The sequence below is a fragment of the Rattus norvegicus genome, chromosome 6, assembly GCF_021556685.1.
Source record: "Rattus norvegicus strain SHRSP/BbbUtx chromosome 6, alternate assembly SHRSP_T2T, whole genome shotgun sequence".
Lineage (NCBI taxonomy): Eukaryota > Metazoa > Chordata > Mammalia > Rodentia > Muridae > Rattus > Rattus norvegicus.
In genome coordinates, this window is record NC_141539.1 from 126,186,714 (window position 1) to 126,209,512 (window position 22,799).

At 46.7% G+C, this 22,799-nt stretch overlaps 1 protein-coding gene and 2 long non-coding RNA genes across 12 annotated transcripts in view; 1 reads left to right on the forward strand and 2 right to left on the reverse strand.

The window, feature by feature from the left end:
• The window catches only part of Dglucy (D-glutamate cyclase), a 75,407-nt gene that overhangs the window by 48,368 nt on the left and 4,240 nt on the right, over positions 1-22,799 (forward strand). For all 10 annotated transcript variants that reach the window (XM_087553892.1, XM_087553893.1, XM_087553885.1 and 7 more), the window contains 5 exons: positions 4,730-4,990; positions 8,139-8,238; positions 12,192-12,340; positions 14,674-14,793; positions 21,300-21,451. In XM_087553892.1, coding sequence (XP_087410018.1) covers positions 4,730-4,990; positions 8,139-8,238; positions 12,192-12,340; positions 14,674-14,793; positions 21,300-21,451 — 782 coding nt within the window. The remainder of the gene's footprint in view (positions 1-4,729; positions 4,991-8,138; positions 8,239-12,191; positions 12,341-14,673; positions 14,794-21,299; positions 21,452-22,799) is intronic.
• LOC148005429 (uncharacterized) lies at positions 1,521-2,897 on the reverse strand. The gene is made up of 2 exons (XR_015623310.1): positions 2,403-2,897; positions 1,521-1,860 (listed from the first exon to the last, which is right to left on the reverse strand). It is a non-coding gene; the product is annotated as an uncharacterized LOC148005429 (long non-coding RNA).
• On the reverse strand, positions 8,175-12,324 carry LOC120103602 (uncharacterized). Its single transcript, XR_015623312.1, has 3 exons — positions 12,173-12,324; positions 11,945-12,083; positions 8,175-8,327 (listed from the first exon to the last, which is right to left on the reverse strand). It is a non-coding gene; the product is annotated as an uncharacterized LOC120103602 (long non-coding RNA).

Here is a 22,799-nt window from a genome sequence, read left to right on the forward strand (position 1 = left end):
ACATACAGTTTGTAAATCACCAGCTTTCTAAGCATGGGACACGGCTGGTAGGACCTTCCAGGGAGCTTGCTGGTTATATTAGGAGGTCTGCTGGGAACTGGTTGAAAGCTTTTCCCTTCCTGGTTGATATGCACTTGGGAGAATATGTTTTAATCCCAGGTTGCCAGCAGAGGGTGCTAGGTCACCCACTATTCTGTATGGTACAGTTGGTGCTCCGGGTCATTCTCATGAGACAATGGCTGTGTAGCTTTGCCTCAGTTTCCTGATCAGTGTAATAAGACGACTGACAGTAGCACCGTTCTGCTAAATAACAAGAGCATTAATTATGCTATAGTTGCTCCCTGCCGGGCATCGGTAAATGCATGCTCCACCTTAGTAAATGCTCTGCTGTCTCTATGAGACAGCTTGGTCAACTTCATTTAGTAAAGAAACCAAAGCATATAAAGTTAAAAATACCCAGTCCACATTCCCAGTACGTGGTTGGGGATATCAAGCCGTTGTCTGCTGATGCTGTTGGCCATGGTTATGCTGTCTAATCTGAATCTGAAATATAAATTGTGTGTCATTTTCTTGCTGGTCGGTTCGAAAGTTCTGTAGCACTCCTTAGCTCGTATCCCATTCCTCCTGCATCTTCTCATGAGGTGTGTTCCCAAAATGGGGGGGGCAGACACACCTCAAATATCTGGCAATGTCTGGGGGTTATGGGTTCTCCCAAGGCCCCAATAATTCACATTTACAGATGTTGGGATCAATGGGTGGACCCAGGGGGCACAGAGGGGCATAGCCAGTCTGGGGAGGAGACTCCCAGGAACAGCCAGAGCTACCTCTGAAGACTCTCTAAAGAGAGCAGTGCCTCACGGCGCTGTGAAACCGACCCCTCGGGAGTCCAGTGACCTCTGAGAATCCTATGAGCCCCGCTGGCCAGTTAGAAGACTCTAAGGAGCATACCTCACTCAGAAATGGCTGCTTCTGTACCCCAAGGCTGTAGACAATGATAATCACCAAGCTTCCTGGTAAACTACCAGACAGGGCTTTTGCTTGGTCCGTTGACTCCTTCGTTCATTCATTCTGTGGAGACTAAGGTTTTACTGACATAAACACACAGTAAACTCATCATGTAGACCTACCATGGAGGCACCTCTAAGGACATGCTCATGGCATGTGTACACAGAATCTTATATGGTGTGCCTGAGCAATCAAAAAAAGTGTTCCAGGGCCAGTGAGATAGCTCAGCGGATGAAGACACTTGCCAGCAAGCTGCTGACCTGGTGTTGATCCTCAGAACCCATGTGGAAGGAAAGAAACAACTTTTTTTTTCCTTTTTTTCAGAGCTGGGGACCGAACCCAGGGCCTTGCACTTGCTAAGCAAGTGCTCTACCACTGAGCTAAATCCTCAACCCCAAGAAACAACTCTTGCAAGTTGCCCTCTGACTTCTGACATGCATGTAGCACACAGATAGGCAACACACACACACACACACACACACACACACACACACACACACACACACTTTAAGATGTAGTTTTTAAAAAGTTTACTTCCTTACTTTCCTGAGTACATATTTAATTTTTTCCTATAATGGTTTCTCCCTCCCAGACAGTCCCAAGGTGATGGCTCCCCCATTTAACATAGTGTCACGAGGAAAGATGAATTATTAACTCTGTAATTAGCTCTGAGTTTAAAAGAAGGCGCAGACAGCAGATTTACGGCTGCCTTGTTCATCCATCGCTTTGTAAGGATGAGCGGAGAGGTCAGACGCAACGCCTGCCTCCCATCGGCGCTCCTGCAGACTGGTACGGGTCTTGAAGCATGAGTCCCCGAGGAGGCAGATTGATGACTGTCTGATGTGCTGATTCCGTCTAGGAAAAAAACCATCTTTAATCTGCAAGAGCAATAGATGGTGTTGATTCCCACTCGAATAAGCAGACATGATTAACAGTGGTGTGCGGTGTGCTGGGCACTATTTACTGAGTTTATTAATAGAGGCACTCGGTCATTTTTAAGAGGACATCGACTTGCATATGAGGTGTCTGGAGGACGTGGAAGATGGGAGATTTATAGCAATGGTTTTTGCACTGGTAATGAAGTCATCATCTATATACACAGCCTTCAGTTGCCCAAACTCGCCCCGCCACCCTCTCTTTAACATTATTCATTCATGTTACACCCGGTTTTATTGTACAAAACACTGCTATTCTTCTCCTTTCTTGTTGCCAGTACTTCATGTTCATTGTAGGAACATAGGACAATACACAGAAATAGCCAGGGTGGTGATGCCTCCCTCTGATGCCTGCCTTTAGGAGGTTGGGGCAGGAGGACCATTAATTCAAATATGAATCTAATAATTAATAAAATTAAGTCTTAGAAAAATGTGTGAAAGTGAAGAAGCAATAAAAATTACCCGAATCCTGGAGCCTGGGGACATAGCTCAGTTAGTTAAATGCTTGCCGGGTCAGCAGGAGGGGGAGCTGGGTTCAGTCCCCAGCACACACACAAGAACCAGGGCACAGCAGCGGGTGCCTGGAATTCCAGGACTAAGAAGACAGACAAGGGGATCCTTGAGGCTCACTGGCCAGTCAGCCGAGCCGAGCCAAGTCAGTGAGGTCCAGGTTCAGTGAGAGACCCTGCCTCAAAAAAACAAAACAAAAACATAAAGTTTTATTTCAATTAATTTGAGCAAGTCACCAAAGGCTCATGATATCAATCTCTGGCCTCCATGTGCACATTCACACAAACACACATGCACAAGAACGCATACAAACACATACACCTATCCACAACTTTTTTTTTTTCCGGAGCTGGGGACCGAACCCAGGGCCTTGCGCTCTACCACTGAGCTAAATCCCCAACCCACTTTTTTTTAAATACCAGAATCCATTACAATCAATAGATTATCAACAGGTTTGTGTTTGCCTTTGAAGTCCTTTTTATCTCAAATAATTTGCATACAGGAATATGTGCAACTGGAACCCCACTGTGATGCTATTTTAAGACTTTTAAAAATAAACTGTAATGAAATAATTTCCATGACATCTACACACTATTTGCCTGAGACAGACTTTCACTTTATAGCCCAGGCTAGCCTTGAACTCTCTGCAATCCACTTGCCTCAGTCTCCCCAGAGGAGAGCTGGGATCACAGGAACGAGTCCCTCAGCTCACAACATCCTTTTTAAAGGATCCATTGTGTGAGCATGCCACCATTTGACTAATAATCCATCCTTGATACCCTAAACAACGCCACAGTAAACACCCTTCTCACTAAATTTTACAAATGCCTATGACTACTTTATTTGGGATGTCAGACACCAGATGGGAGAATTGTAAAAACACATGAATTGAAAAAAAACAGGTGAATTGAAAAAAAAATTCACCTTTCAGGCCCAGCTTCCAGTTCCGACTCCAAAAACCAATAGGTGGGAGCCTCTGTCCCCATGGACTTCCTCCATCGGTGCTACCCTCCCTGTTTTCCAGTAGAAGAACCCAAATATAGAACCAAAGACACACAGCTGTAATGTGCCAGGTCCTGTACTGGAATTACACTCGGTCTGGAGCAGTGACTCCATAGTAGGGTTTCAAAGCCAGCGTTATTCGTGCTCTCTGTGAACCCCAACTGTAAGTCAATGCCCCTCTACATCCCTTTGGCCGGCTCTAGAGGCAGCTCGGCTCGGGTGAGAGTTGAGTCACACTTCGCCTCCTCCGTAAGGCACTTGTGTAGAGGAGATCTGAGGGTAGACAGAGGCGCGCTGGCATGAACAAGAGTCAGGAAGTGGGGTTGCTCAGCAGGCCCCACCGTAGCACCAACTATTGCCCCCCACACGTGTCTTGGGACTAACTGGGTTCCTCTACAGAGGCAATGGCTAGCTCCCCACTTGCTCAGCTCCTCCACTAGAGGGCAGTCAATATCTGACTCTTATAGGAGGTACAGTCGGAGGTGCAATGTAGTTGACACCCTAATGGCATCCCTCTCCCAGCAGGGGACAGAAGCCAATGAACACAAAGGCAACCTCTGGTCCTCTGATAGGACAATTCTAGGGTGCATCCTCCGTGGGTCTCAGGTAGGACAGAGTTCCAGTTGCCTCGAGGGTTAACTTGCCACTCTCAATCTTTCATTGGTTTTCTGGGTCTCATCTCCTGCTATGTTTTCCAGAATTATCATCTCCTGGAATAGATTGCACAGGAGACCCTGTCTTGGGCTTGTGGGAAGGACTCACCTATAAATGTGTACCATTTCCTCCTTATATATTCTTTTATTAGTTAGGCTTTACTAAATGATTCTAATAGCATACTTTGCCTTCAACATACTTTGCCCAAAAGCCATAGAAGCCTGTGTCACCTCCCTGTAACAGCACACAGCATGACTTCAGAGTGTCTGGGTTAAAAGGGAGGGACTCCCGCTTTACCCATCCGCTTAGGGTCCCAAAGGTTCTGCATCACACCTGCTGTAGCTATCAATCAACATTTCCGACAAAAAGAGGGAGGTGATTGGTGAGACATAGGGAAACATAGGGCCAGGCTCAGCGGGGCACCCATCAATTCATGTGCCTCGAGACCGAACCAGTCTTGTGGCTAAGAGAGAGGTGGGAGGCAGAGAGACAAGAATGCATATGGAGGGGTCAGACTGCCTCATCCCTCCACATGACTTCTGGACCAAAACCGGCCCAAACTATCAGCGGATCTCCCTTAAACACAACCAGCCAGATAGGTTACGTTATCTTTGTGGTTTTAGGTAACCGGGGAATTGGGCACCTGCTACTTAAAGATGAGTTACTGCTGGCAGCTCTGTCACTGTCTCACGCGCACTCCGTACTGGTCACCACTGGATTCCCGACACATTTCAGTCACGAGCCCCCAGAAGAGACGGATGGCCCACCGGGAGCTATCGCTTTAGCTGCCTTCCTACAGGCTCTGGGGAAGGAGGCCGCCATGGTGGTAGACCGGAGAGCCTTGAACTTGCATACGAAGATTGTTGAAGATGCCGTGAAGCAAGGTGAGCGGTGATGTGGGTCATTTTCTGTCCCCAAGCGGGTACTGGAGGAAATCAATGTGCCGGTCTTCAGCCATGTACCCAGTTCCAGAATGTTTCCTTGTAACGGTGTTTTACCTCCAAGCCTAGAGCTTTGTTATAAGCAATGAGAGTTTCATTCTGTAGAAAAAGATGTTGAGGTTCCAGAAAGTCCAAGTGATCTTATCAACCACTGCTGTCCACTCGACGGCCAGTCCCCACCATCACCACTAACTAGTCAGTACCCTGGAGGTCCAAAGCTCTGTGAACCCAATCCAGAACCCCATGACATAAATCTTAGAGAACACTCAAACACACACACACACACACACGCACTCTCTCTCTCTCTCTCTCTCTCTCTCTCTCTCTCTCTCTTTCCCTATCCCTTCCCTCAGCTTCTTGGCTCTGTCTCCCCGGAAACTACCTTCACCCATCTCAAGTCTTGGCTGCAGGGCAACCAAAATGTTTAAGAATAGAGGTTGTTTGTTCTGTGAAAAAGGAGGCTGATACCAGTTACATGTGACCTCTACGGGGACACTCTAGGGAGAGCACTGTGGGGATAAACAGGGACAAAGCCGGGATTCCACCTTGGGGTCCCTCACAAGGAGAAAGGAGAGGAGGCATCGAGGAATACGAGACAGATCAGCCAGTGAGACCAGAAAAATCACAGGACATATGACCGTGTCAAGTTCTGCTCCAGGGCCAGCAGGAGGTGCCACCTGACTCTGCTCTGTAGCTATGTTTAGCATTAATTATCCAGAGAGAGAGAGAGAGAGAGACAGAGAGAGAGAGAGAGAGAGAGAGAGAGAGAGAGAGAGAGAGCGCTGTGCCCTGCTCTTCTCCTGGGAGTTCAGCCGAGCCTGGCTGTCCTGGAACTCATTCTGCAGACCAGGCTGGCTTCAAACTCAGATCCGCCTGCCTCTGCCTCCCAGGTTCTGGGATCAAAGCTGTGTGCCATCACCACAGCCAGGCCCAGAACTTTGGTTGGGTTTGGATTAAGCCAATGCAGCAACTGGACTTGTTCATGATTACTACCGCAGTCTTTTTTACTGAGGCGTAGGAAACGACCTAGAGAAAAAACAAAAGGCAGAATCCCTTCTCCCCTGTCAGGGGCACAAGCCCAGAGGAGGATCGCACTCTGTAGCTCTGAGGAGGGAACTGCATCTCTCTGACCTCTTGATAGGGATCTTGTGTGTCCTTTCTCAGACACATGGCTCATGTTGCCTGGCTGGGCTCCCTGGTACCCACTCCCCTGAGTAGCACCTGACGCAGTGCAGTCAGGGAACTGAGGGACGGCTGCACTCACTTGCACCAGACCCCGGCCAGGAAACTGACAGGTATCGAGACCATTATGGTGCCACCCTAGCATTGCAACCCAGTGGCCATTACTCTACAGAGGAGGCCCTCAGAGAGTTCGTGTAGCTTATCCACAGTCACACACCTCTAAGTCCTGAGTCCAGGGACACTGACTAGGGTGCCCTGTTGGCCATCTTTCCTTCTGCTTGAAGATTTGCCCTGGGCCTGTGGATAAGCCAGGATTTTGCCCCAAACTTCTGAGACATAGGCTAATGAAAACCAAATGGATTTGATTTGGAGAGATATGTGTATATTAATTTCCCACATAATCTACAATAACGTGTTTTGTTTGTGTAATCACAAAACATTCTTTTTTTTAACAATCGACTTCACTTTGTAATCACTACCATACAAGTACTAACCTGCCTTTGATGGCCTCAACTGCAACCATTGGATTCTGAGTGGAGAAGAGAGACAATAAGACCGGGATCAAAAGAGATTCACAAGCAGCTGTGAGCATAGTACAGAGAGAACAGACTCTTGGGGGACAGCTTAAGTGGGACAACTCACTTAATGGGGGGAACGAAAGCTTCTTAAACCTTTGGGGGTGGGTGGGGCTTTTGGGGTGAGTGTACATCATTGGTCCAGGCCAGGGTTCTTGGAATGCCTCATTTACATAAAGAGGGATTCCAGGTGCTGCTGGACATGACCTTATAAGGGGAGAGTTTAACCTGGCTAGAGGGCTATGTGACCTCTTTGTGGGGGGAGGGTCAAAGGTGGGGGTGCAGGGCTACACATGTGCCAGGACGTGCAAGACCTGGGGAGCAGGGGAGCGATCCAACTCCTGCCGATCACACAACAAGATTTCTGGGGTTTGGACACACCTCAACTTCACTCTTGCCCATGGCCTGCTACCCCCATCCCATGACTCCCTGGCCCCACACTAACCCAAGTCTCTGGGACTCTGCCTCCGTTGTTCTTGATCTCCTCTGAAGGAATGTTTGTCTGGAGAGGGAACTAGTAAGGTCTAGGAACAGGAATTTAATGGCTGGTTTTAAAATGTCTACATTCTGCTACAACCTGACAAAAGATCAAGCTGGCTTGCGGACATGTCTGTGTGGGACTGTGGGCACAACCATTCCCTGGGTAGGGGCTCCCAGATAGTTTAAAAGAGGAGGAAGCCAGCAGCAAGCAGGTAGCGACTGCTCTTGACTGTGGATGTAATGTAATTGCTCAAGGTCCTGCCTCAACTTCCTTCCCTTCAGTGATGGACTGCGGATTAGCATTGCACACTAATTAACCCTTTCTTCCCCTAAATTGCCTTCGGTCGGGGTGTCGTATCACAAGACAAAAATTAAACTAAGACAGAACCGGAGCTGTGATGGCCAACAGAGACGCTATAGCTGACTCTGACCAACTTCCTTGGTGTCTGAGCATCCGTTTTCTTCTTCTGTAAAATGCAAAGTAATGATTACATTTGGAACATGAATATGACATTTAAATGAGAGCGTCCTTGTCAAATGCCGGGCCACTGTCATCTGGGCATCTAAACTGTACTCAGTATTCTTGCTGGCAACGGGCCAGAACAGACCTTCTGTTGACTTGGTGTTATAGAGCATTTAACACACCACATATCCTCAGGTCTATACCGATCTAGTTCAACCCTCCATCCCCTGTCAACTGTAGTTCAGTCAGAACTAAAAGTAAGCCTATGAGTTCTATGAAAGCGTATTGAGGGAGACCATTCAATAATGGTTAAAAAACTGTCTGAAGATACTTTCCCAAAGCATACCAGGCCCCAGCACTGACGAGGCTACCCATTGTCTTTATTCTCAAGGAGTTCTCAAGACACCAATCCCCATATTAACTTACCGAGGAGGATCCGTGGAAGATGCTCGGGCATTTCTGTGCAAAGATGGGGACCCCAAGTCTCCTAGGTATGTATATTGTACCCCAAATGGAGTGCATGTGGTAGGGAAGACCACATCCTTGTAACCTTGCTGACAAGGTTTTTAAGTGTCTCTTCCTATGAAAGAAAAGACATGAGGCTGTGGATACCAGGGTCTGCTTAGAGCTCCTTAGAGCATGTCTGGAAATAGATTCATGCCAGCAGGGAGAGATGGCATCCATACACAACAAAATAAGAAACAAAGTTAGCAATTGCTCACAATGGCATCTACAGTAGTCAAACCATTTCAACTGGGGGCAGCCAAAACTTTCAGAAAATGAAACAGAAATAGCTTGTAGGGTAGTGAAAAGTGTTCTCCTGAAACACTCCTCCCCTCTTCTCCTTCTTCCTACTTTATATGTCTGTCTGTCCATCAATCTGTGTGTGTGTGTGTGTGTGTGTGTGTGTGTGTGTGTGTGTTTATTGCTGTGTGTTGTGGTCAAACGTTTTGAGAACCCCTTGTTTGTCATATGTTTCAGATTTAATAACTTATACAGAGCTTTGTACACTTTTTTTTTTGTTCTTTTTTTCGGGGCTGGGGACCGAACCCAGGGCCTTGCGCTTCCTAGGTAAACGCTCTACCACTGAGCCAAATCCCCAGCCCCATTTGTACACTTTTTAAACCTGCAACAACACAGTGTATTGCAAACCAGTAGATGCATGAAACTGAGACAGACATTTAAAAAGCGATACTGACTCTCAGTGTTACAGGACTCAGATGGGTTCTATATACAACGTACTCTGGTACTTTATGGTGTGTGTGTGTGTGTGTGTGTGCGTGTGTGTGCGTGTGTGTGCATGTGTATGAGTGTGTGTGTGGTGTGAGTGTGTGTGTGGTGTGAGTGTGTGTGTGCATGCGTGTATGTGTGGTGTGTGTGCACACGTGTGTGTTAGTGTGTGTGGTGTGTGTGCACGCGTGTGTGTGTTAGTGTGTGTGGTGTGTGTGTGCACGCATGTGTGTTAGTGTGTGTGGTGTGTGTGTGCACGCGTGTGTGTGTTAGTGTGTGTGGTGTGTGTGCACGCGCGTGTGTGTGTGTGTGCACGCATGTGTGTGTGTGTGTGTGTGTGTGTGTGTGAAATGTCCCCTGTTCTAAGTAGTGCTGCTCAGAACAAGGGCAGACAAACATCTCTTTGGGTTCCTGTTTTCGGTTCTCTCTAGTATGTACACTGAAGCTGAATTTCTGGGTCATATGAGAAGTCTGTTTTCAACATTTTGAATAGCTAAACTATTTCATCATGAAGTTGAGATTTTGAGGAACTCCATCGTGGGTACATTTAGAGATGTGAACGTGCTATTTTTATGTTCTCACTTTGGATTATCAAAACAACATTCTAACTAACATCCTGCTAACAGGAACGGAGAGATGGCTTTGCAGTTAAGAGCATTTGCTATTCTCGCACAGGACCTGGGTTCAGCTCCCAGCACCCACACTGGGCAGCTCACAACTGCTCTAATTCAAGTCCTACAGCAGTGGTTCTTAACCTGTGGGTCATGACCCCTTTGGGGTTCACATATAATAAAACATCCTGTGTATCAGATATTTTATTATGATTTGTAACAGCAAAATTACAGTTATGAAGTAGCAAATAATTGGGGGTCATCACAACATGAGGAACTGTATTAAAGGGTCACAGCATTAGGAAGGTTAACAACCACTGTCCCAGGGGATCTGATTCCCTCTCTGACTTCCACAGGTAATCATGCACATGGTACACATACAGACAAACAGGCAGCGCACACATGCACAGAAATAAAAGGGAAGAGTGAAACATCTCTGCTAATAAAGATACCAACATCAAGCCTGGACAATGCTTTCTAAGCTCTAAGTAGCTGCGGGTTTCATGGCAAACACTTCCTTAACCCTGTCAATGCTATAGATGCCCTCCAGATGCATGATCCCTACAGATGCATGATCCCTACAGATGCATGATTCTTGCAGATGTGATGCCCTGAAGATGTGTGATGTCCTGCAGATGTGTGATGCCCTGCAAATATGTGATGTCCTGCAGATGTGTGATCCCTGCAGATGCATGATCCCTACAGATGCATGATCTCTGCAGATGTGATGCCCTGAAGATGTGTGATGTCCTGCAGATGTGTGATGCCCTGCAGATGTGTGATCCCTGCAGATGCATGATCCCTACAGATGCATGATCTCTGCAGATGTGATGCCCTGCAAATGTGTGATGTCCTGCAGATGTGTGATCCCTGCAGATGTATGGTGCCCTGCAGAGTTTGATACCTGAAGATGTGAGATCCCTGCAGATGTGTGATCCCTGCAGATATGTAATGGCTGCAGATGGCAAACATGAGGTGTGGAAAGGTGATGTGTGGTTAGAAAGACCAAATAACTCACTCAAGGCCAGTGACAAGAAGAACCAGAACGTGACCTATGTGACCAGACTCCACAACCACTTGACTATCGTGCCACCTGTGCCCTTATTTCTCTACCTCTTTGTCTCCTAAGGAATCCATGTTATGTTCCATTCATTTGTTCCTCTTTCAAATTCATTCCTAATTGTTCCACATCTGTGATGTGAATGAGAGGTTGAAATGGAGGACATAACAGCCACACTCAGTTCCTCTCTGACTGGTCGCTCTATTGATGAGGGGCATTGAATGGAGTATTAGCGGCATCTCCCAGACACCCGGGTACCATGACCTTTCAGCTTCTGACACTATTAGACTGCAGAAGACCCAAGTGGCTGTTTGTTATAAGGTCGTTGAGGTAGAATAGAAAGATGGAGAAAATTAAGGGGGCACGGGAAAGGAAAGGAAAGTAGCCCTCATTCCAGAGACTCTCAGAGAGAAACTGAGCACAGCCACAAGGCCCAGCTAGTCACATGTGGGGCTGGGGAGAGACCCACTGCTCTTGCAGAGGATCCAAATTTGGTTCCTAGCACCCACGCCTCCCCATCATTGCCCTGGCACACACACACACACACACACACACACACACACACACACACTCAGCCACACCCAACAGTAATAGTAATACATTTTTAAAAAGTAGTAAAAGTTCAAACTCATCCTTACCTACCTAGCATGTTAGAGGCTAGCCTGGGCCATCCTTAGCTACATAGAAGAACAACAGAACCCAAACCAGCAGAAGGCTGTGCTTACTCAGGGCCAGGATGTTTTTGAACTTGACTTAAACTATATCAGAAATCGCCCTCCCCCTCAATTCGTCCAAGCAGTATATACCTTATAAAACTATCTTACCTTTACAAGAGGAATATTTTAAAAATAAGTAAACCATGATGACTCTAAACAGTCAGTAACCTAATAAAGTTTGTTAAAAAAAAAAAGTAAAACAGCTTACATCTTTCATTTAGCTTTTAAATGTTGCTCAATCTTTAAGCTTTATTGTAAATGATACCCTTTGAGCTGTATAACTTGGCCACCAAACTATATATATCTCACATATATTGTCACTAAAAACATCTGGGTGTCTCTCCTTCTTGAGAAGCCTCCGTCCATGTCTAGAATGTGTACTGTCCTTTTCTGGTCTGTGTGTGTGGCAGGGTGGGGTGAGGAGAGGTGGGGGAGGGAGAGAGACAAATCGCCCTACTTAAACCTGAAGCGTGCGGTACCGTCTCCTATCTCTCAATAGACTTGCTAATTTGGCTTCTCTCTGACTGGCGCTGGAATTCTATTTGCCATGTCGTTAATGTAGTGAAGGTTCAAGCTTTACCTGGGTGGAGGTCGCAGGGACTCCTCCGGCTTCTGGCATCCATCCGTCCAGGGCTGTGTCTTCCCACCAACAATGTAGTGAATTAGAACCCTGTGACGGCCCTTGCACACAGTAGGTCCTCCTTGGTCAGACTCCTGGGCTTAAAGGAAGTTAAGACACCAAGGGTCACTCATAGAGACACAGAAGGTTAGGGCCAGGGAAGTTGCCATTTTCCCGGTGAAGACTTACCACCATTGGTTCTGGGCAGATTCGACCATCTGGTGGCCGTAGAGCGTGCGGGAAGGGCCGCGGATGGTAATTACTACAACGCAAGGAAGGTGAACATCAAACACTTAGTTGACCCCATCGACGACATTTTCCTGGCCGCACAAAAGATTCCTGGAATCTCATCAACTGGTAAGCGGGGGCACTAAGAAATCAACGTGAACACGTCCTTGCTTAGCACCTTCTATGGACCCCAGAGCATAGGCCAGGAAAGGGTGACGTGGTCACTGGTGCTTTCCCCCCACCTCCAAACTGGGACTTGTTTATTTCAGTCAGTCTAGACATGAATGACACCATTACTAAGAAATGCAACATTTCCTTGGGAAGTGACACACATAGAGCACACTCGATTTGCCTAACTCAGAAGTAATTAACTCATCATGAAATATTAACAATAATGAAGTCGAGGCATGGAGTATCATTGTGACTAGACAGAGTGGATGTTGTCATGTGTCAACTGAAGAAACTTCTCTTTTTTAGTGTATTACGTGCAGGATAAGTGAGTTGCTATTGTTAATAGTGTAGTGTGATAAATAGATTGTGTACTGAACTTCATACCTTTTCCCAAGAACGTTCACAACTGCTATATTTTTATTCTACTCCAAAATCTTATGAGGTAAAAAGGAAGTAGACGAGAAAAATGAAGCCTGGGGAGGTTGAATCTGGCTATCTAATTAGCATTGCCAGCAGGATTTTGAGCAAAGTGTAGCCACCCAGTCCATATCGTTAAAGAATCACCTTGCTGTTTCGACTGAGCCAGTCCCCCAAGGACACCAGATCTTCCTCTGCTGGGAGAGCTGGGCAGGACTAGAATAATTAGCCTGTTTGTCCTTCTGTTATTCTCCAAGCCTTGAGTGTTTCCCAGACCCATTAGTCTCCTCTGACTTTTGAGGTTTTGAGGAGTGAATGAAAACCTTCTGGGATGATTAGAAAGTTTCTGCAAATCCCCAGATCTTCCCAGAAGAGGCTGTGGGTGGGGCGCAGTGTGGTCTGCTTGGTTGGTTTCTCACTTCCTGTCACTCTGGGCTGGGCAGGTAAAGGACTCATCGCCTGCAGGGAGGCATCACCAGCACTGGAGGAGCGTTTGAGTCCAAAGAGCATTTAGCAGGCAGAGGCTACGAAGCTTTGGGAGCATGTGTACTGGCTCTCTTCACATGTCCAGGTGGTTGTATTATTTTTGTCATTTGAACGGGCTGTCACAAATTTAGAAACTGTTCAGAGAGAAATGGTCAAAGGAGAAACAGGAAAAAACCCTCAGGGCGTTCATCGAAAGGGTTCCATCACTCACAATGGTCTGAGTCTTTTGGCTCAGTCTGCTCACCAGTGCTTGAGGTGGCCTGGTTCCCCCTCTCCATCAGCCCCTGATAAGTGCTAGCCTCTCTCCAGCACAGTGGTTCCCAAACTTCCCAATGCTGCAGCCCTTGAATACCTCATGCTGTGGTGACCCCCAACGATAAAATTATTTTGCTGCTACTTCATAATTGTAATTTTGCTATTGCTATTGTAACTTCAATATCTGATATGCAAGATATCTGAGATATCTTTTTTGTCCCCAAAGGGGTTGCGATCCATAGGTCTTCTATGTATTTATTATAAGCCCTTGTAGAAGAAATTCAAATACAGTAATACCAAGTTCTGTGGTCCAGGGAGGTCCAGGTTTCTGTCCTTGAGGGGCTGGGACATGCCCTTGCGTAAAGAGTCATTAAGACTGTCCTCACTGTGCTATACAGGATGGTCCCCAACTCCTAAGCTACAGCCATCCCTCCACAGAGCAGCTGTGACTGGAGCTATCATTCCCTGCTTACCTAACTGTCTAGTTACAGCAATGTGTGTTCTGGGTGGGATGTTTCAGGTGTTAACCAGATACCCCTCAGGTTTAAATGAACAACATGCAAATTTTTCACATTCCTTAAGCAGAAGCCTTTACAGCTGTGGTTCTCAACTGGTAGGTCACAACCCCTTTGGGGTCTTGAATGACCCTTTCACAAGGGTCACAAATCAGATATCCTGCACGCCAGATATTAATATCATGATTCATAACAGTAGCAAAATTACAGCTATGTAGTAGGAGCAAAAATAATTTTATGGCTGGGATCACCACAACACGAGGGACTGTATTAAAGGGTTGCAGCATTGGGAAGATTGAGAACTGCTGCTTTAGAATAAAACACGGTTCACCTCTGCCAGCATGCTATTGGCCAGTCACACGGTACAGCTCAGGGAGAGGAGGCACTCTGTGTGGAAGCTCCACACAGTGGGCCGGTCAAAACACAAAGCGCCCTACCAATGACTGGGTGTGGTGACCTAAGAGAAGACACGGCCCTTCTCCAATGAGCTCCAAAGTCAGATTCACTCCTAACTCTGGAAGTTTCTAGAAGACCTGAGGAAGAATCAACATGTGGTTGTCGGAAACATATTCAGAGCCAATCACTGACATGTGGTGACTCTGTTTCTCTTCCCTTCAGGCGTTGGTGATGGAGGCAATGAGCTCGGGATGGGCAGAGTGAAGGAGGCCGTGAAGAAGCACATCAGAAATGGAGATGTCATCGCCTGTGATGTGGAGGCTGACTTTGCCGTCATTGCTGGTGAGTATCTATGTATCAAAAAGAGCCTGGCTTCCCGGGCTGAGTGGCCTGGCCAGGGGTATTAAACAGTTTTTAATCTCACTACGAATACCTGAAAGAAACAACCTCAAAGGAGGAAGGATGGTTTGGGTTCATGGTACAGCCACCGGCTTCATTGTTCCTGGGCCTGTAGCGAGGCAGGGCGTCATGGTGGAAACGCTGCCTATTCCATGGTGACTTGGAAACAGAGCAAGAGCCCTTGTGCTTCCCCAGCAGGCTACTTCTTCTTGTGTTCACACCCTATTGGACAGTTCTGCTCATACTTGGGTTGGGTCTTCCTCATTCAGTTGCTGTTCAACATGCAGTCTGGAAAAGCCCTCCCTCACAGATACACCTGGACGTGTGCTTTACTAAGCTCCCAGATGCCTCTCAATCCGGTCAGGTTGACAATCAAGATGACCATCTCAGTAGAACAGGAGCTCTTCTTCTCTGCACCAGGGTAGGGGAGAACCCTGAGTGGGAACTCAGCCATGCAGTAAACATTTACAGTGTGGCAAGCATTGTTCTTTTCTGGGTCCGGGGCAACAACAGGGATGATATGCCAAAGAATTTTCTTGTCTACTAATGTTCATCGAGTTCTAGGATTTGCCACCAAGTATAATGGCCTGAACTTGAGTCTGAGACCCATACGTGCAAGCGCACACTAGTGCACAAATACATTCTGACACACATACATGCATACTTGTAACAGACCCCAGCCATATATAAAAGAAACAAATCACTAACAAGCTAGGAGTTATTTCAGATAAGAAGGGTAACCCAATAATCAAAAGTCGATTCATATAACTTTACATATTAACAAACTAAAAAAGAAAGTTACGTGATAAGGCAAGAGATATAGAAAACATATTTGTAAAAGTCCAGCCAGGAGTGGTGTGGTAAGGATGTCTTTTTTTTTTTTAAGCAACATACTAGAATCCTAGTTAATTCAGAGAAGTAAAAACTGAATATTCCATGTTCGTGGAAAGGCATTCTCAACAGTGTCGGGATGTTAGTCCCCCCAAGTTGACCTTTAAATTCAACACAAATAAAAGAACATCCCGGGGTTGGGGATTTAGCTCAGTGGTAGAGCGCTTGCCTAGGAAGCCCAAGGCCCTGGGTTCGGTCCCCAGCTCCGAAAAAAAGAACAAAAAAAAAAAAAAAAAAAAAGAACATCCCTGGGAATCGTTTCGTGGACACTGTATTAGTTACTTTTTCATTGTTGGGACAAAACCCTCGAGAAAGGGATTTAAGGGAGGGACTTAGTGCTATTTTGGCTCACAGCGTGAGGGACGCAGCTCATCACGAGGCAGCTGGAGTTCCAGGCCCTGGATCGCACTGTGCCTGTAGCCAGGAGGCAGGAAAGATGACTGGTAATGCTTAGCTCACACTCCCTCTCTCTTCCCTCCTTCCACCCATTCGTGTGTGTGGTGTAGATCCTCTGACCTCCACCCCACCCCATTCCGTGGCACATGCATGTACCCATGCACATGCACGCACACACAAACAAATGAGTGAATTTATTTTAAAAAAATATATAATAACCATACAGGGCTGAAAAGGTGGCTCACTGGCTAAAACGGCAAGCTGCTCTTGCAGAGGATCCAGATCAATTCCCAGGTCCCACATGGTGGCTCACAACTGCCTGTAACTACAGTTCCAGGGGATGCAATGTCCTCTGCTGACCTCTGAGGGCTCCTGCATGCACATGGTGTGTATGTGTATATGTATATGCATACGCACATGCACATGTATATTATATTATATTATATTATATTATATTATATTATGTATGTATGTTATATGTATATGATGCATATGTATACATATATCCATCTTTAGGGCACACACATATACATTAAGTAAATAAATATCCAGCAATCATACTTTTGGCATCTATTCAAATGAATTAAAGGCTTCTGTCTACACAGAAACCTGCCCTGTACACAGACTGTTCATTCTTTATTCATAACTGAGAACCAAGAAGTGTCAAACATCCTTTAATGAGTGGATGTATGAACTAAGTCCATACAGATGATGAGATATATTCATTCTCTCTCTCTCTCTCTCTCTCTCTCTCTCTCTCTCTCTCTCTCCCTCTCTGTGTGTGCGCACATGTGTATGCATGTGTGTGTGTGTGTGTGTGTGTGTGTGAGAGAGAGAGAGAGAGAGAGAGAGAGAGAGAGAGAGAGAGAAAGGAGATGAGGAACTCTAAGAGCATATCAGTAAGTGCACAAGCCAGTTTGAAAAAGCTGTGTGATCTGAACCCAGGAAGTATATGGTGTTCTGGAATAGGTAAAATTTGGAGACTGTGAAGGATCAGCCGTTGCTAGGGACTAGGTCAAAGTTTACAGTGACCTCAGCTCCAACACATGAACTTAAATAAGCTGCCGTTCATGGTCCCCTCTCATCTTTCCCCATCCCCCACAATGTACCCCATGATGCAGGTCTGATGGCTTAAATATAGCATAGGTTTTACATCTTGTTAATTGAAAAGATGATGTCATAGTAAGGCCAAAGGCATTTGTAAAACGCAGGTAGTGCAGGGTGACGACACAGGCAAATATGCTGTGTCATCCATCCCACCATAACACAGTCAGCAGTTAGAGCTTGCCTGTCAGCTTCCTCCTCGGTACATAGCCATTCTACATCTTTTTAAACTGGTGAACAAGGGGTTTTAATTCTGCCTTTTCCTTTGTTGTGGCTTCCCGAACATGTTTTTATTGTCTACGGTTTCAGAGGCTGAGGATGAACTCTGGAATTGTACCCGGAGAACAGACTCAACACTGCTCAACTGCACTCTCACGAATGGTGATATTTTGGATGAGTGGATCAACGGCTACTTAGTGCTATATAACTGTACCTTTAAAGACGATGAAGTCGAGACGGGGTCTTACTATGTAGCCTTGACTGGTCAGAAACACCATAGATGAGGTTGTCCTCAGATTCATAGAGATCTGTCTGTCTCTACCTCCCAAGTGCTGAAATTAAAGGCATGTGCCACTCTGCCTGTCCCAATTCTGATATGTTAAACAGGGTGGATTGTGGTTCTGGGTTCTGCCTCTCCTGGTTGGGTGTCTGGGTGCCACCGTTAGACCAGCTGGGAGAGGGCAGGACAAAGTCTGGAATGGTTGGGGTCTGTAGTCTGCTCTTCCCTCTGGGGCATTATATGTTGGGTTCACCAAGGAGGGTGAAGCAGAGTCCCAGATAGATAAGATCCGCAGGGCTCCAGCCCAGCCGTGCATGCTGGAAGTGTTATAGTTCTTACAAAGGGAATAAAGAGGTTCAGGTGGCCAGCACAGGGCAGGTGGCCTAGGTCTTGGGTTCCTCTGCGGCAGCTGTGTCAGGAGTCCACGCTCTGATGTGAGCCTCTGTGAGTGGGAGTCTTGCCAGGTGGGTCCAAGGTCTAAGAATGAGAGCTTTGGGGGGAAAGAGTTTCCCACAAATGTTACAGCTCAGCAAAACCAGCCAGTCTTTGACAATCCTGAGTGTGTGCTTCATTCTGTGTGGACAGGGATTGTATGAGTCTGGGGGAATAGGATGGGATTTGGGGGGGTAAATATGTTCTATTGGCTGAGGCTAAGATGTTGGTGATGCTCTATTTGTCTGGGGAAGGATTCTAGGTGCTGTGTTATGTGACTAACGACCTGCGATCACTTAGTTGGAGCTTGTGGTACATACCCCACAGCAGGCACGGAGACAGGAAGGGAGTTAGCGTTACTCCTGGCATCTTAAATCTCTGAGATGTCTAATGTTTGAGCAGATAGATGGATACAGATAGAGATATATGGATAGATGGGTGGGTGGGTGGATGGATGGATAGATAGATAGATAGATAGATAGATAGATAGATAGATAGATAGATAGATGGATGGATGGGTGGATGGATGATGGATGGATGGATGGATGGATGGATGGATAATTTCTTTGTTTTTCACCCATGGGTCTAGGTTCATATGACGCCCTCTCCAAGGCAGACCATAGAAACTAGAATTTCTCTTCCCCAGAGTGAGAATCTACTCCCATTTTTAGGCAGCCACAAAGAAATTCTCCAATCTACCCTTGTCTGATAGGTCATAAGTCCTGCTCCCCACCCAGTAAGAAGGATGTTGCACAGAGCGGTCAAGAGCCCAAGAAAGCCAGTTTGGCTGGGCTCCCACCCTGACTCTTAACACAGTTCCACACCAAAGCTCAAAGGAGTTAAGAGAGCTCCCAGGTAGCCGGACTCATGCTGTCCCTGGAGGTCAGAGCAACCCAAGCAAGCACCAGGCCTCTTTCTGTGTGCCTAGCTACTATATCTTTTCATCTGGATCTTTCATAACATCCTCTGTAATGAAACAGCCTTCCCCTGTGGCCGGTGAAGCAAGTTAATTAAATCCAATGAGAACTTTCAGGAACCCTCATAGACAGCCAGTCAGTCAGAGGCTACAACGGTGAGCAACCCGTGGCTCAATATTGAAATCAAAAGAGGAGGAGGCAGTCTTGGAGACCAAGACCTCAGCCCGGTCTGGGGGCTCTAACATAGTTGGGGTGCATAGCAGCAGAACTGAACTGGATTGGAGCACACACGGGTTAGGAGCCCGCTGCTGCAAAACTGTTAGACTCCTGGCAGAGAGAGACAGCGACACCCTCGGCGGTTGCATCATCCTCTCTGTTGCTGCTGTGAGAACAGGGAAGGAACCATTCGTTTTTTTCTAAATTCATGTCATGTAGACTTTAACACAATTAAGAACTTAAACAGAGAGCTAGAGAGATGGCTCAGTGGTTAAGAGCACTGACTGCTCTTCCAGAGGTCCTGAGCTCAATTCCCAGCAACCACGTGGTGGCTCACAACCATCTGTAATGGGATCCGACGCCCTCTTCTGGTGTTTGACAACAGTGTACTCATATAAATAAAATAAATAAATCTTTAAAAAGGAAAAAAGAAAGAAATGAAAAGGAATATGAACTCTGAAGGGAATAGCTTGAGTTACATTACATGTCTACTGCTTACTTGCTGTGTGAACTTTACCCTTCCGTATCCGTTTCTAAGTTGCTCGCATGGGGATAATGCCTCATAGGTTCATAGACGCTAAGTCACACAAGACATTTACAGCAGGATGGCGGACTGAAGTAATCAGTCAAAGCAAGAATCTCTTTTCCCTCCAGTGATCTGCTGATGACTCCGTCCCCACTATTTGTATAGCACTGTTAAGCCAGCGGATGACAGCTGTAACATCTGACCATAGATATAGACATTTGCCAATTTCAGAGCTACAGAGGTAACTATGACATCTTAGAACCACTGAAACACAATCTGAGAGCCGCCGGGTAGTCTTCACTGGTGTGTTTGGCTGTGTCCCTTTGTACTCACTGGGAGTTGTGTGTGTTTACCTAGCTCCTCCCACTGCACAGCGCTAATCTTTCTCCAGCTGAACTCTACCCAGACCGTAAAACCCATATGAAATGACTCTTTTCTGTGACGTTTTTCCTGACAGAATAACTGGTCTCTCTTTAGTGATCCCATAATCCTTTGCAAGCGTCTCATTGATGTTCATCTTATCTGAGGCTGGCTATGTGCAAGCCTCTCTCTTCAGTCGGGATGACCCTCTTCCTTAAAAAGAGATATTAATCTATTTGTGTGTGTGTGTGTGTGTGTGTGTGTGTGTGTGTGTGTGTGTGTGTGTCAAAGGACAACTTGCAGGAATCAGTTCTCTCCCTCCACTGTATAGGGGTCACCAAGCTTGGCAGTCAAAACCTCTACCCACCGAGCTGTCTTATCCCCCTCTCTTTCTTTTTTTCTTTTCTTTTCTTTTTTTTTTTTTCTTTTTCTTTTTTTTGGAGCTGGGGACCGAACCCAGGGTCTTGCACTTGCTAGGCAAGCGCTCTACCACTGAGCTAAATCCCCAACCCCTCCCCCTCTCTTTCTTAATGATGATGCAGTCTTTGAGAGGACTGAGAACTCAAGCAGGTATCAAAGAGTATACTCTACTATGGGGAACGGGCCCGGGGCCTGGCTGACAGACTAGGGAAGGAGCTCTGAGGGTGAATGGTCTTCTGCACAGAGAAGTGACAATCCTCTCTTGACAGGCTGCCTGCTCTATGCCCCAGGGGGAAGGCCACACAGTAGATGAGGGGTTGAGATTGGCCTAGTGCTTTAATGTGGGGAATTCTGGGATGACTTTCTCTGCTGGCTGTATCTTTTCCTATAACAGCCACTAACAGGTTGTAGCCCTAATAGCTTCAAGCAATAGCTCTCAAACTGTAGCTTGAATCAAGCATACCTATAGGGCTCCCTAAAATGCACCTTCGCCCCAGCAATCTTGCAGAAATTCTGATTGAGAAGGTCTGGCCTGGGGGCCCAAGAACTTGCAACAAGTCCCTAGGTAGCCCCGGTGCCTGCTGCTCTTGCCTGTGCTCTGAGGTGGCACCGGTTGCTTGGAGGGAGACCAATGGACTCTGGGATCTTGACAGTTCTATGACAGAACTTTCTTCGTTTTGCATTCTAGGTGTTTCTAACTGGGGAGGCTATGCCCTGGCCTGTGCACTATACATTCTGAACTCATGCCCAGTCCATGAGCGTTACCTGAGGAGGGCAACTGGACCTTCCGGGGAAGCAGGGGAACAAAGCTGGATTCAGGCCCTGCCGTCTGTCGCTAAGGTAATACACTAAAGCAGCAAGCCACTGGCCAACAAGCAACTTCCTTACCGGATGAGAACCAAGCAGGCTGAGGGCCCCAAGCCATACGACCACATCACCCACCATGCCACCCAAAGCAGGCATTGAGGGAATGTCTCCCTGCTGGATCAGGCTGAGCCACAGAATCAGACAATCCTTTGATCTACTTCTGGTCCCATTGTAAGACCTGTTTGGAAAGATCCTTTCCTTTCTAGTTTGACTCTTTTCGGCAGATTGCTTTTCCCTCTCAAAGACTGAGTCTTTGTAAAGTAAGGACAGTCAGCACTGTTGTAGGAAAGAAACGCCTGACCCACAGAATCCATTGTCCAAGTTGAGGTCAGGAGTGGGGTTGGGAGTCCTTCCTGTTCTTGTCACACAGATGACAGCTTAGTCAGGGTACTAAAAAGGACCTTGGGTGACACACTTGCTGAAAGTATGGAACAGATCAGATGGGGGAAAAAATTCTGTGATAGAAGGAATCTATCCAATTTGGAGGGGGTGGAGGGAGTGAATTCCAGGTGGGAAAAAAAAACGTGAACAAAGACTCAGTTTGACCCCAGCTGTATAAGATGGCTTCTAGTTAGAGGATTGTAGGCACCGGTGTAATGGATGTCAGGTTGAGCCTGAGATCCACAGGAGAGGTCCCAGGAGCCCCTAAATCTGCCTTCAAAGTCATTTATATATATATATATATATATATATGGCCATCTTTCCTGGAGCCATCCTGTTAACCAGCACCAATTCCAACCCCAAACCTCTCCCCACTGGGTGCTTCTTGAAGGGGTGAGATGTGCCCTTCCTGAGAAGCAGCTGGTGGGCGGGACTTACAGGACACAGATGATGTATTAGCTTCTTGCTGGGAAGCCTCATGGAGATTCTGAAGCCCAGTACGTTGGTCCAGAACCCTGGGTAGTGTATTAGTTACTTTTCTGTTCCTGTGACAAAAAGCCATGACCAGGTAACTTACAGAGGAAGACATTTGCCTTGGCTCACGGTTCTGGAGAGATAGGAGCCCATCACAGCAGGGGAGCATGGCGGCAAGCTACAGGCACGGTGGTTGGAGCAGGAAGCTGAGAGCTCATGTCCTCAATCAAAAGCAAGAAGAGAGAACAACTTGGAAGTTGCCCGTTAGACTCAGTGCTAAGCCTGTCTTCCTGGCTCCTGACTTGGGAGGTCTAAGGCTGGTCAATGAGTGCAATTCCACACCAGTTCTCTGAAGTGTAGATACCTGGAGACCTGCTGGTTACTGACTGGGTCAGAGTCTAGGGCTGTGTATTAGTTTTAACAAGGGACAGACAATTGTGATGTCTCCCAGCCATGACCCTCCCCC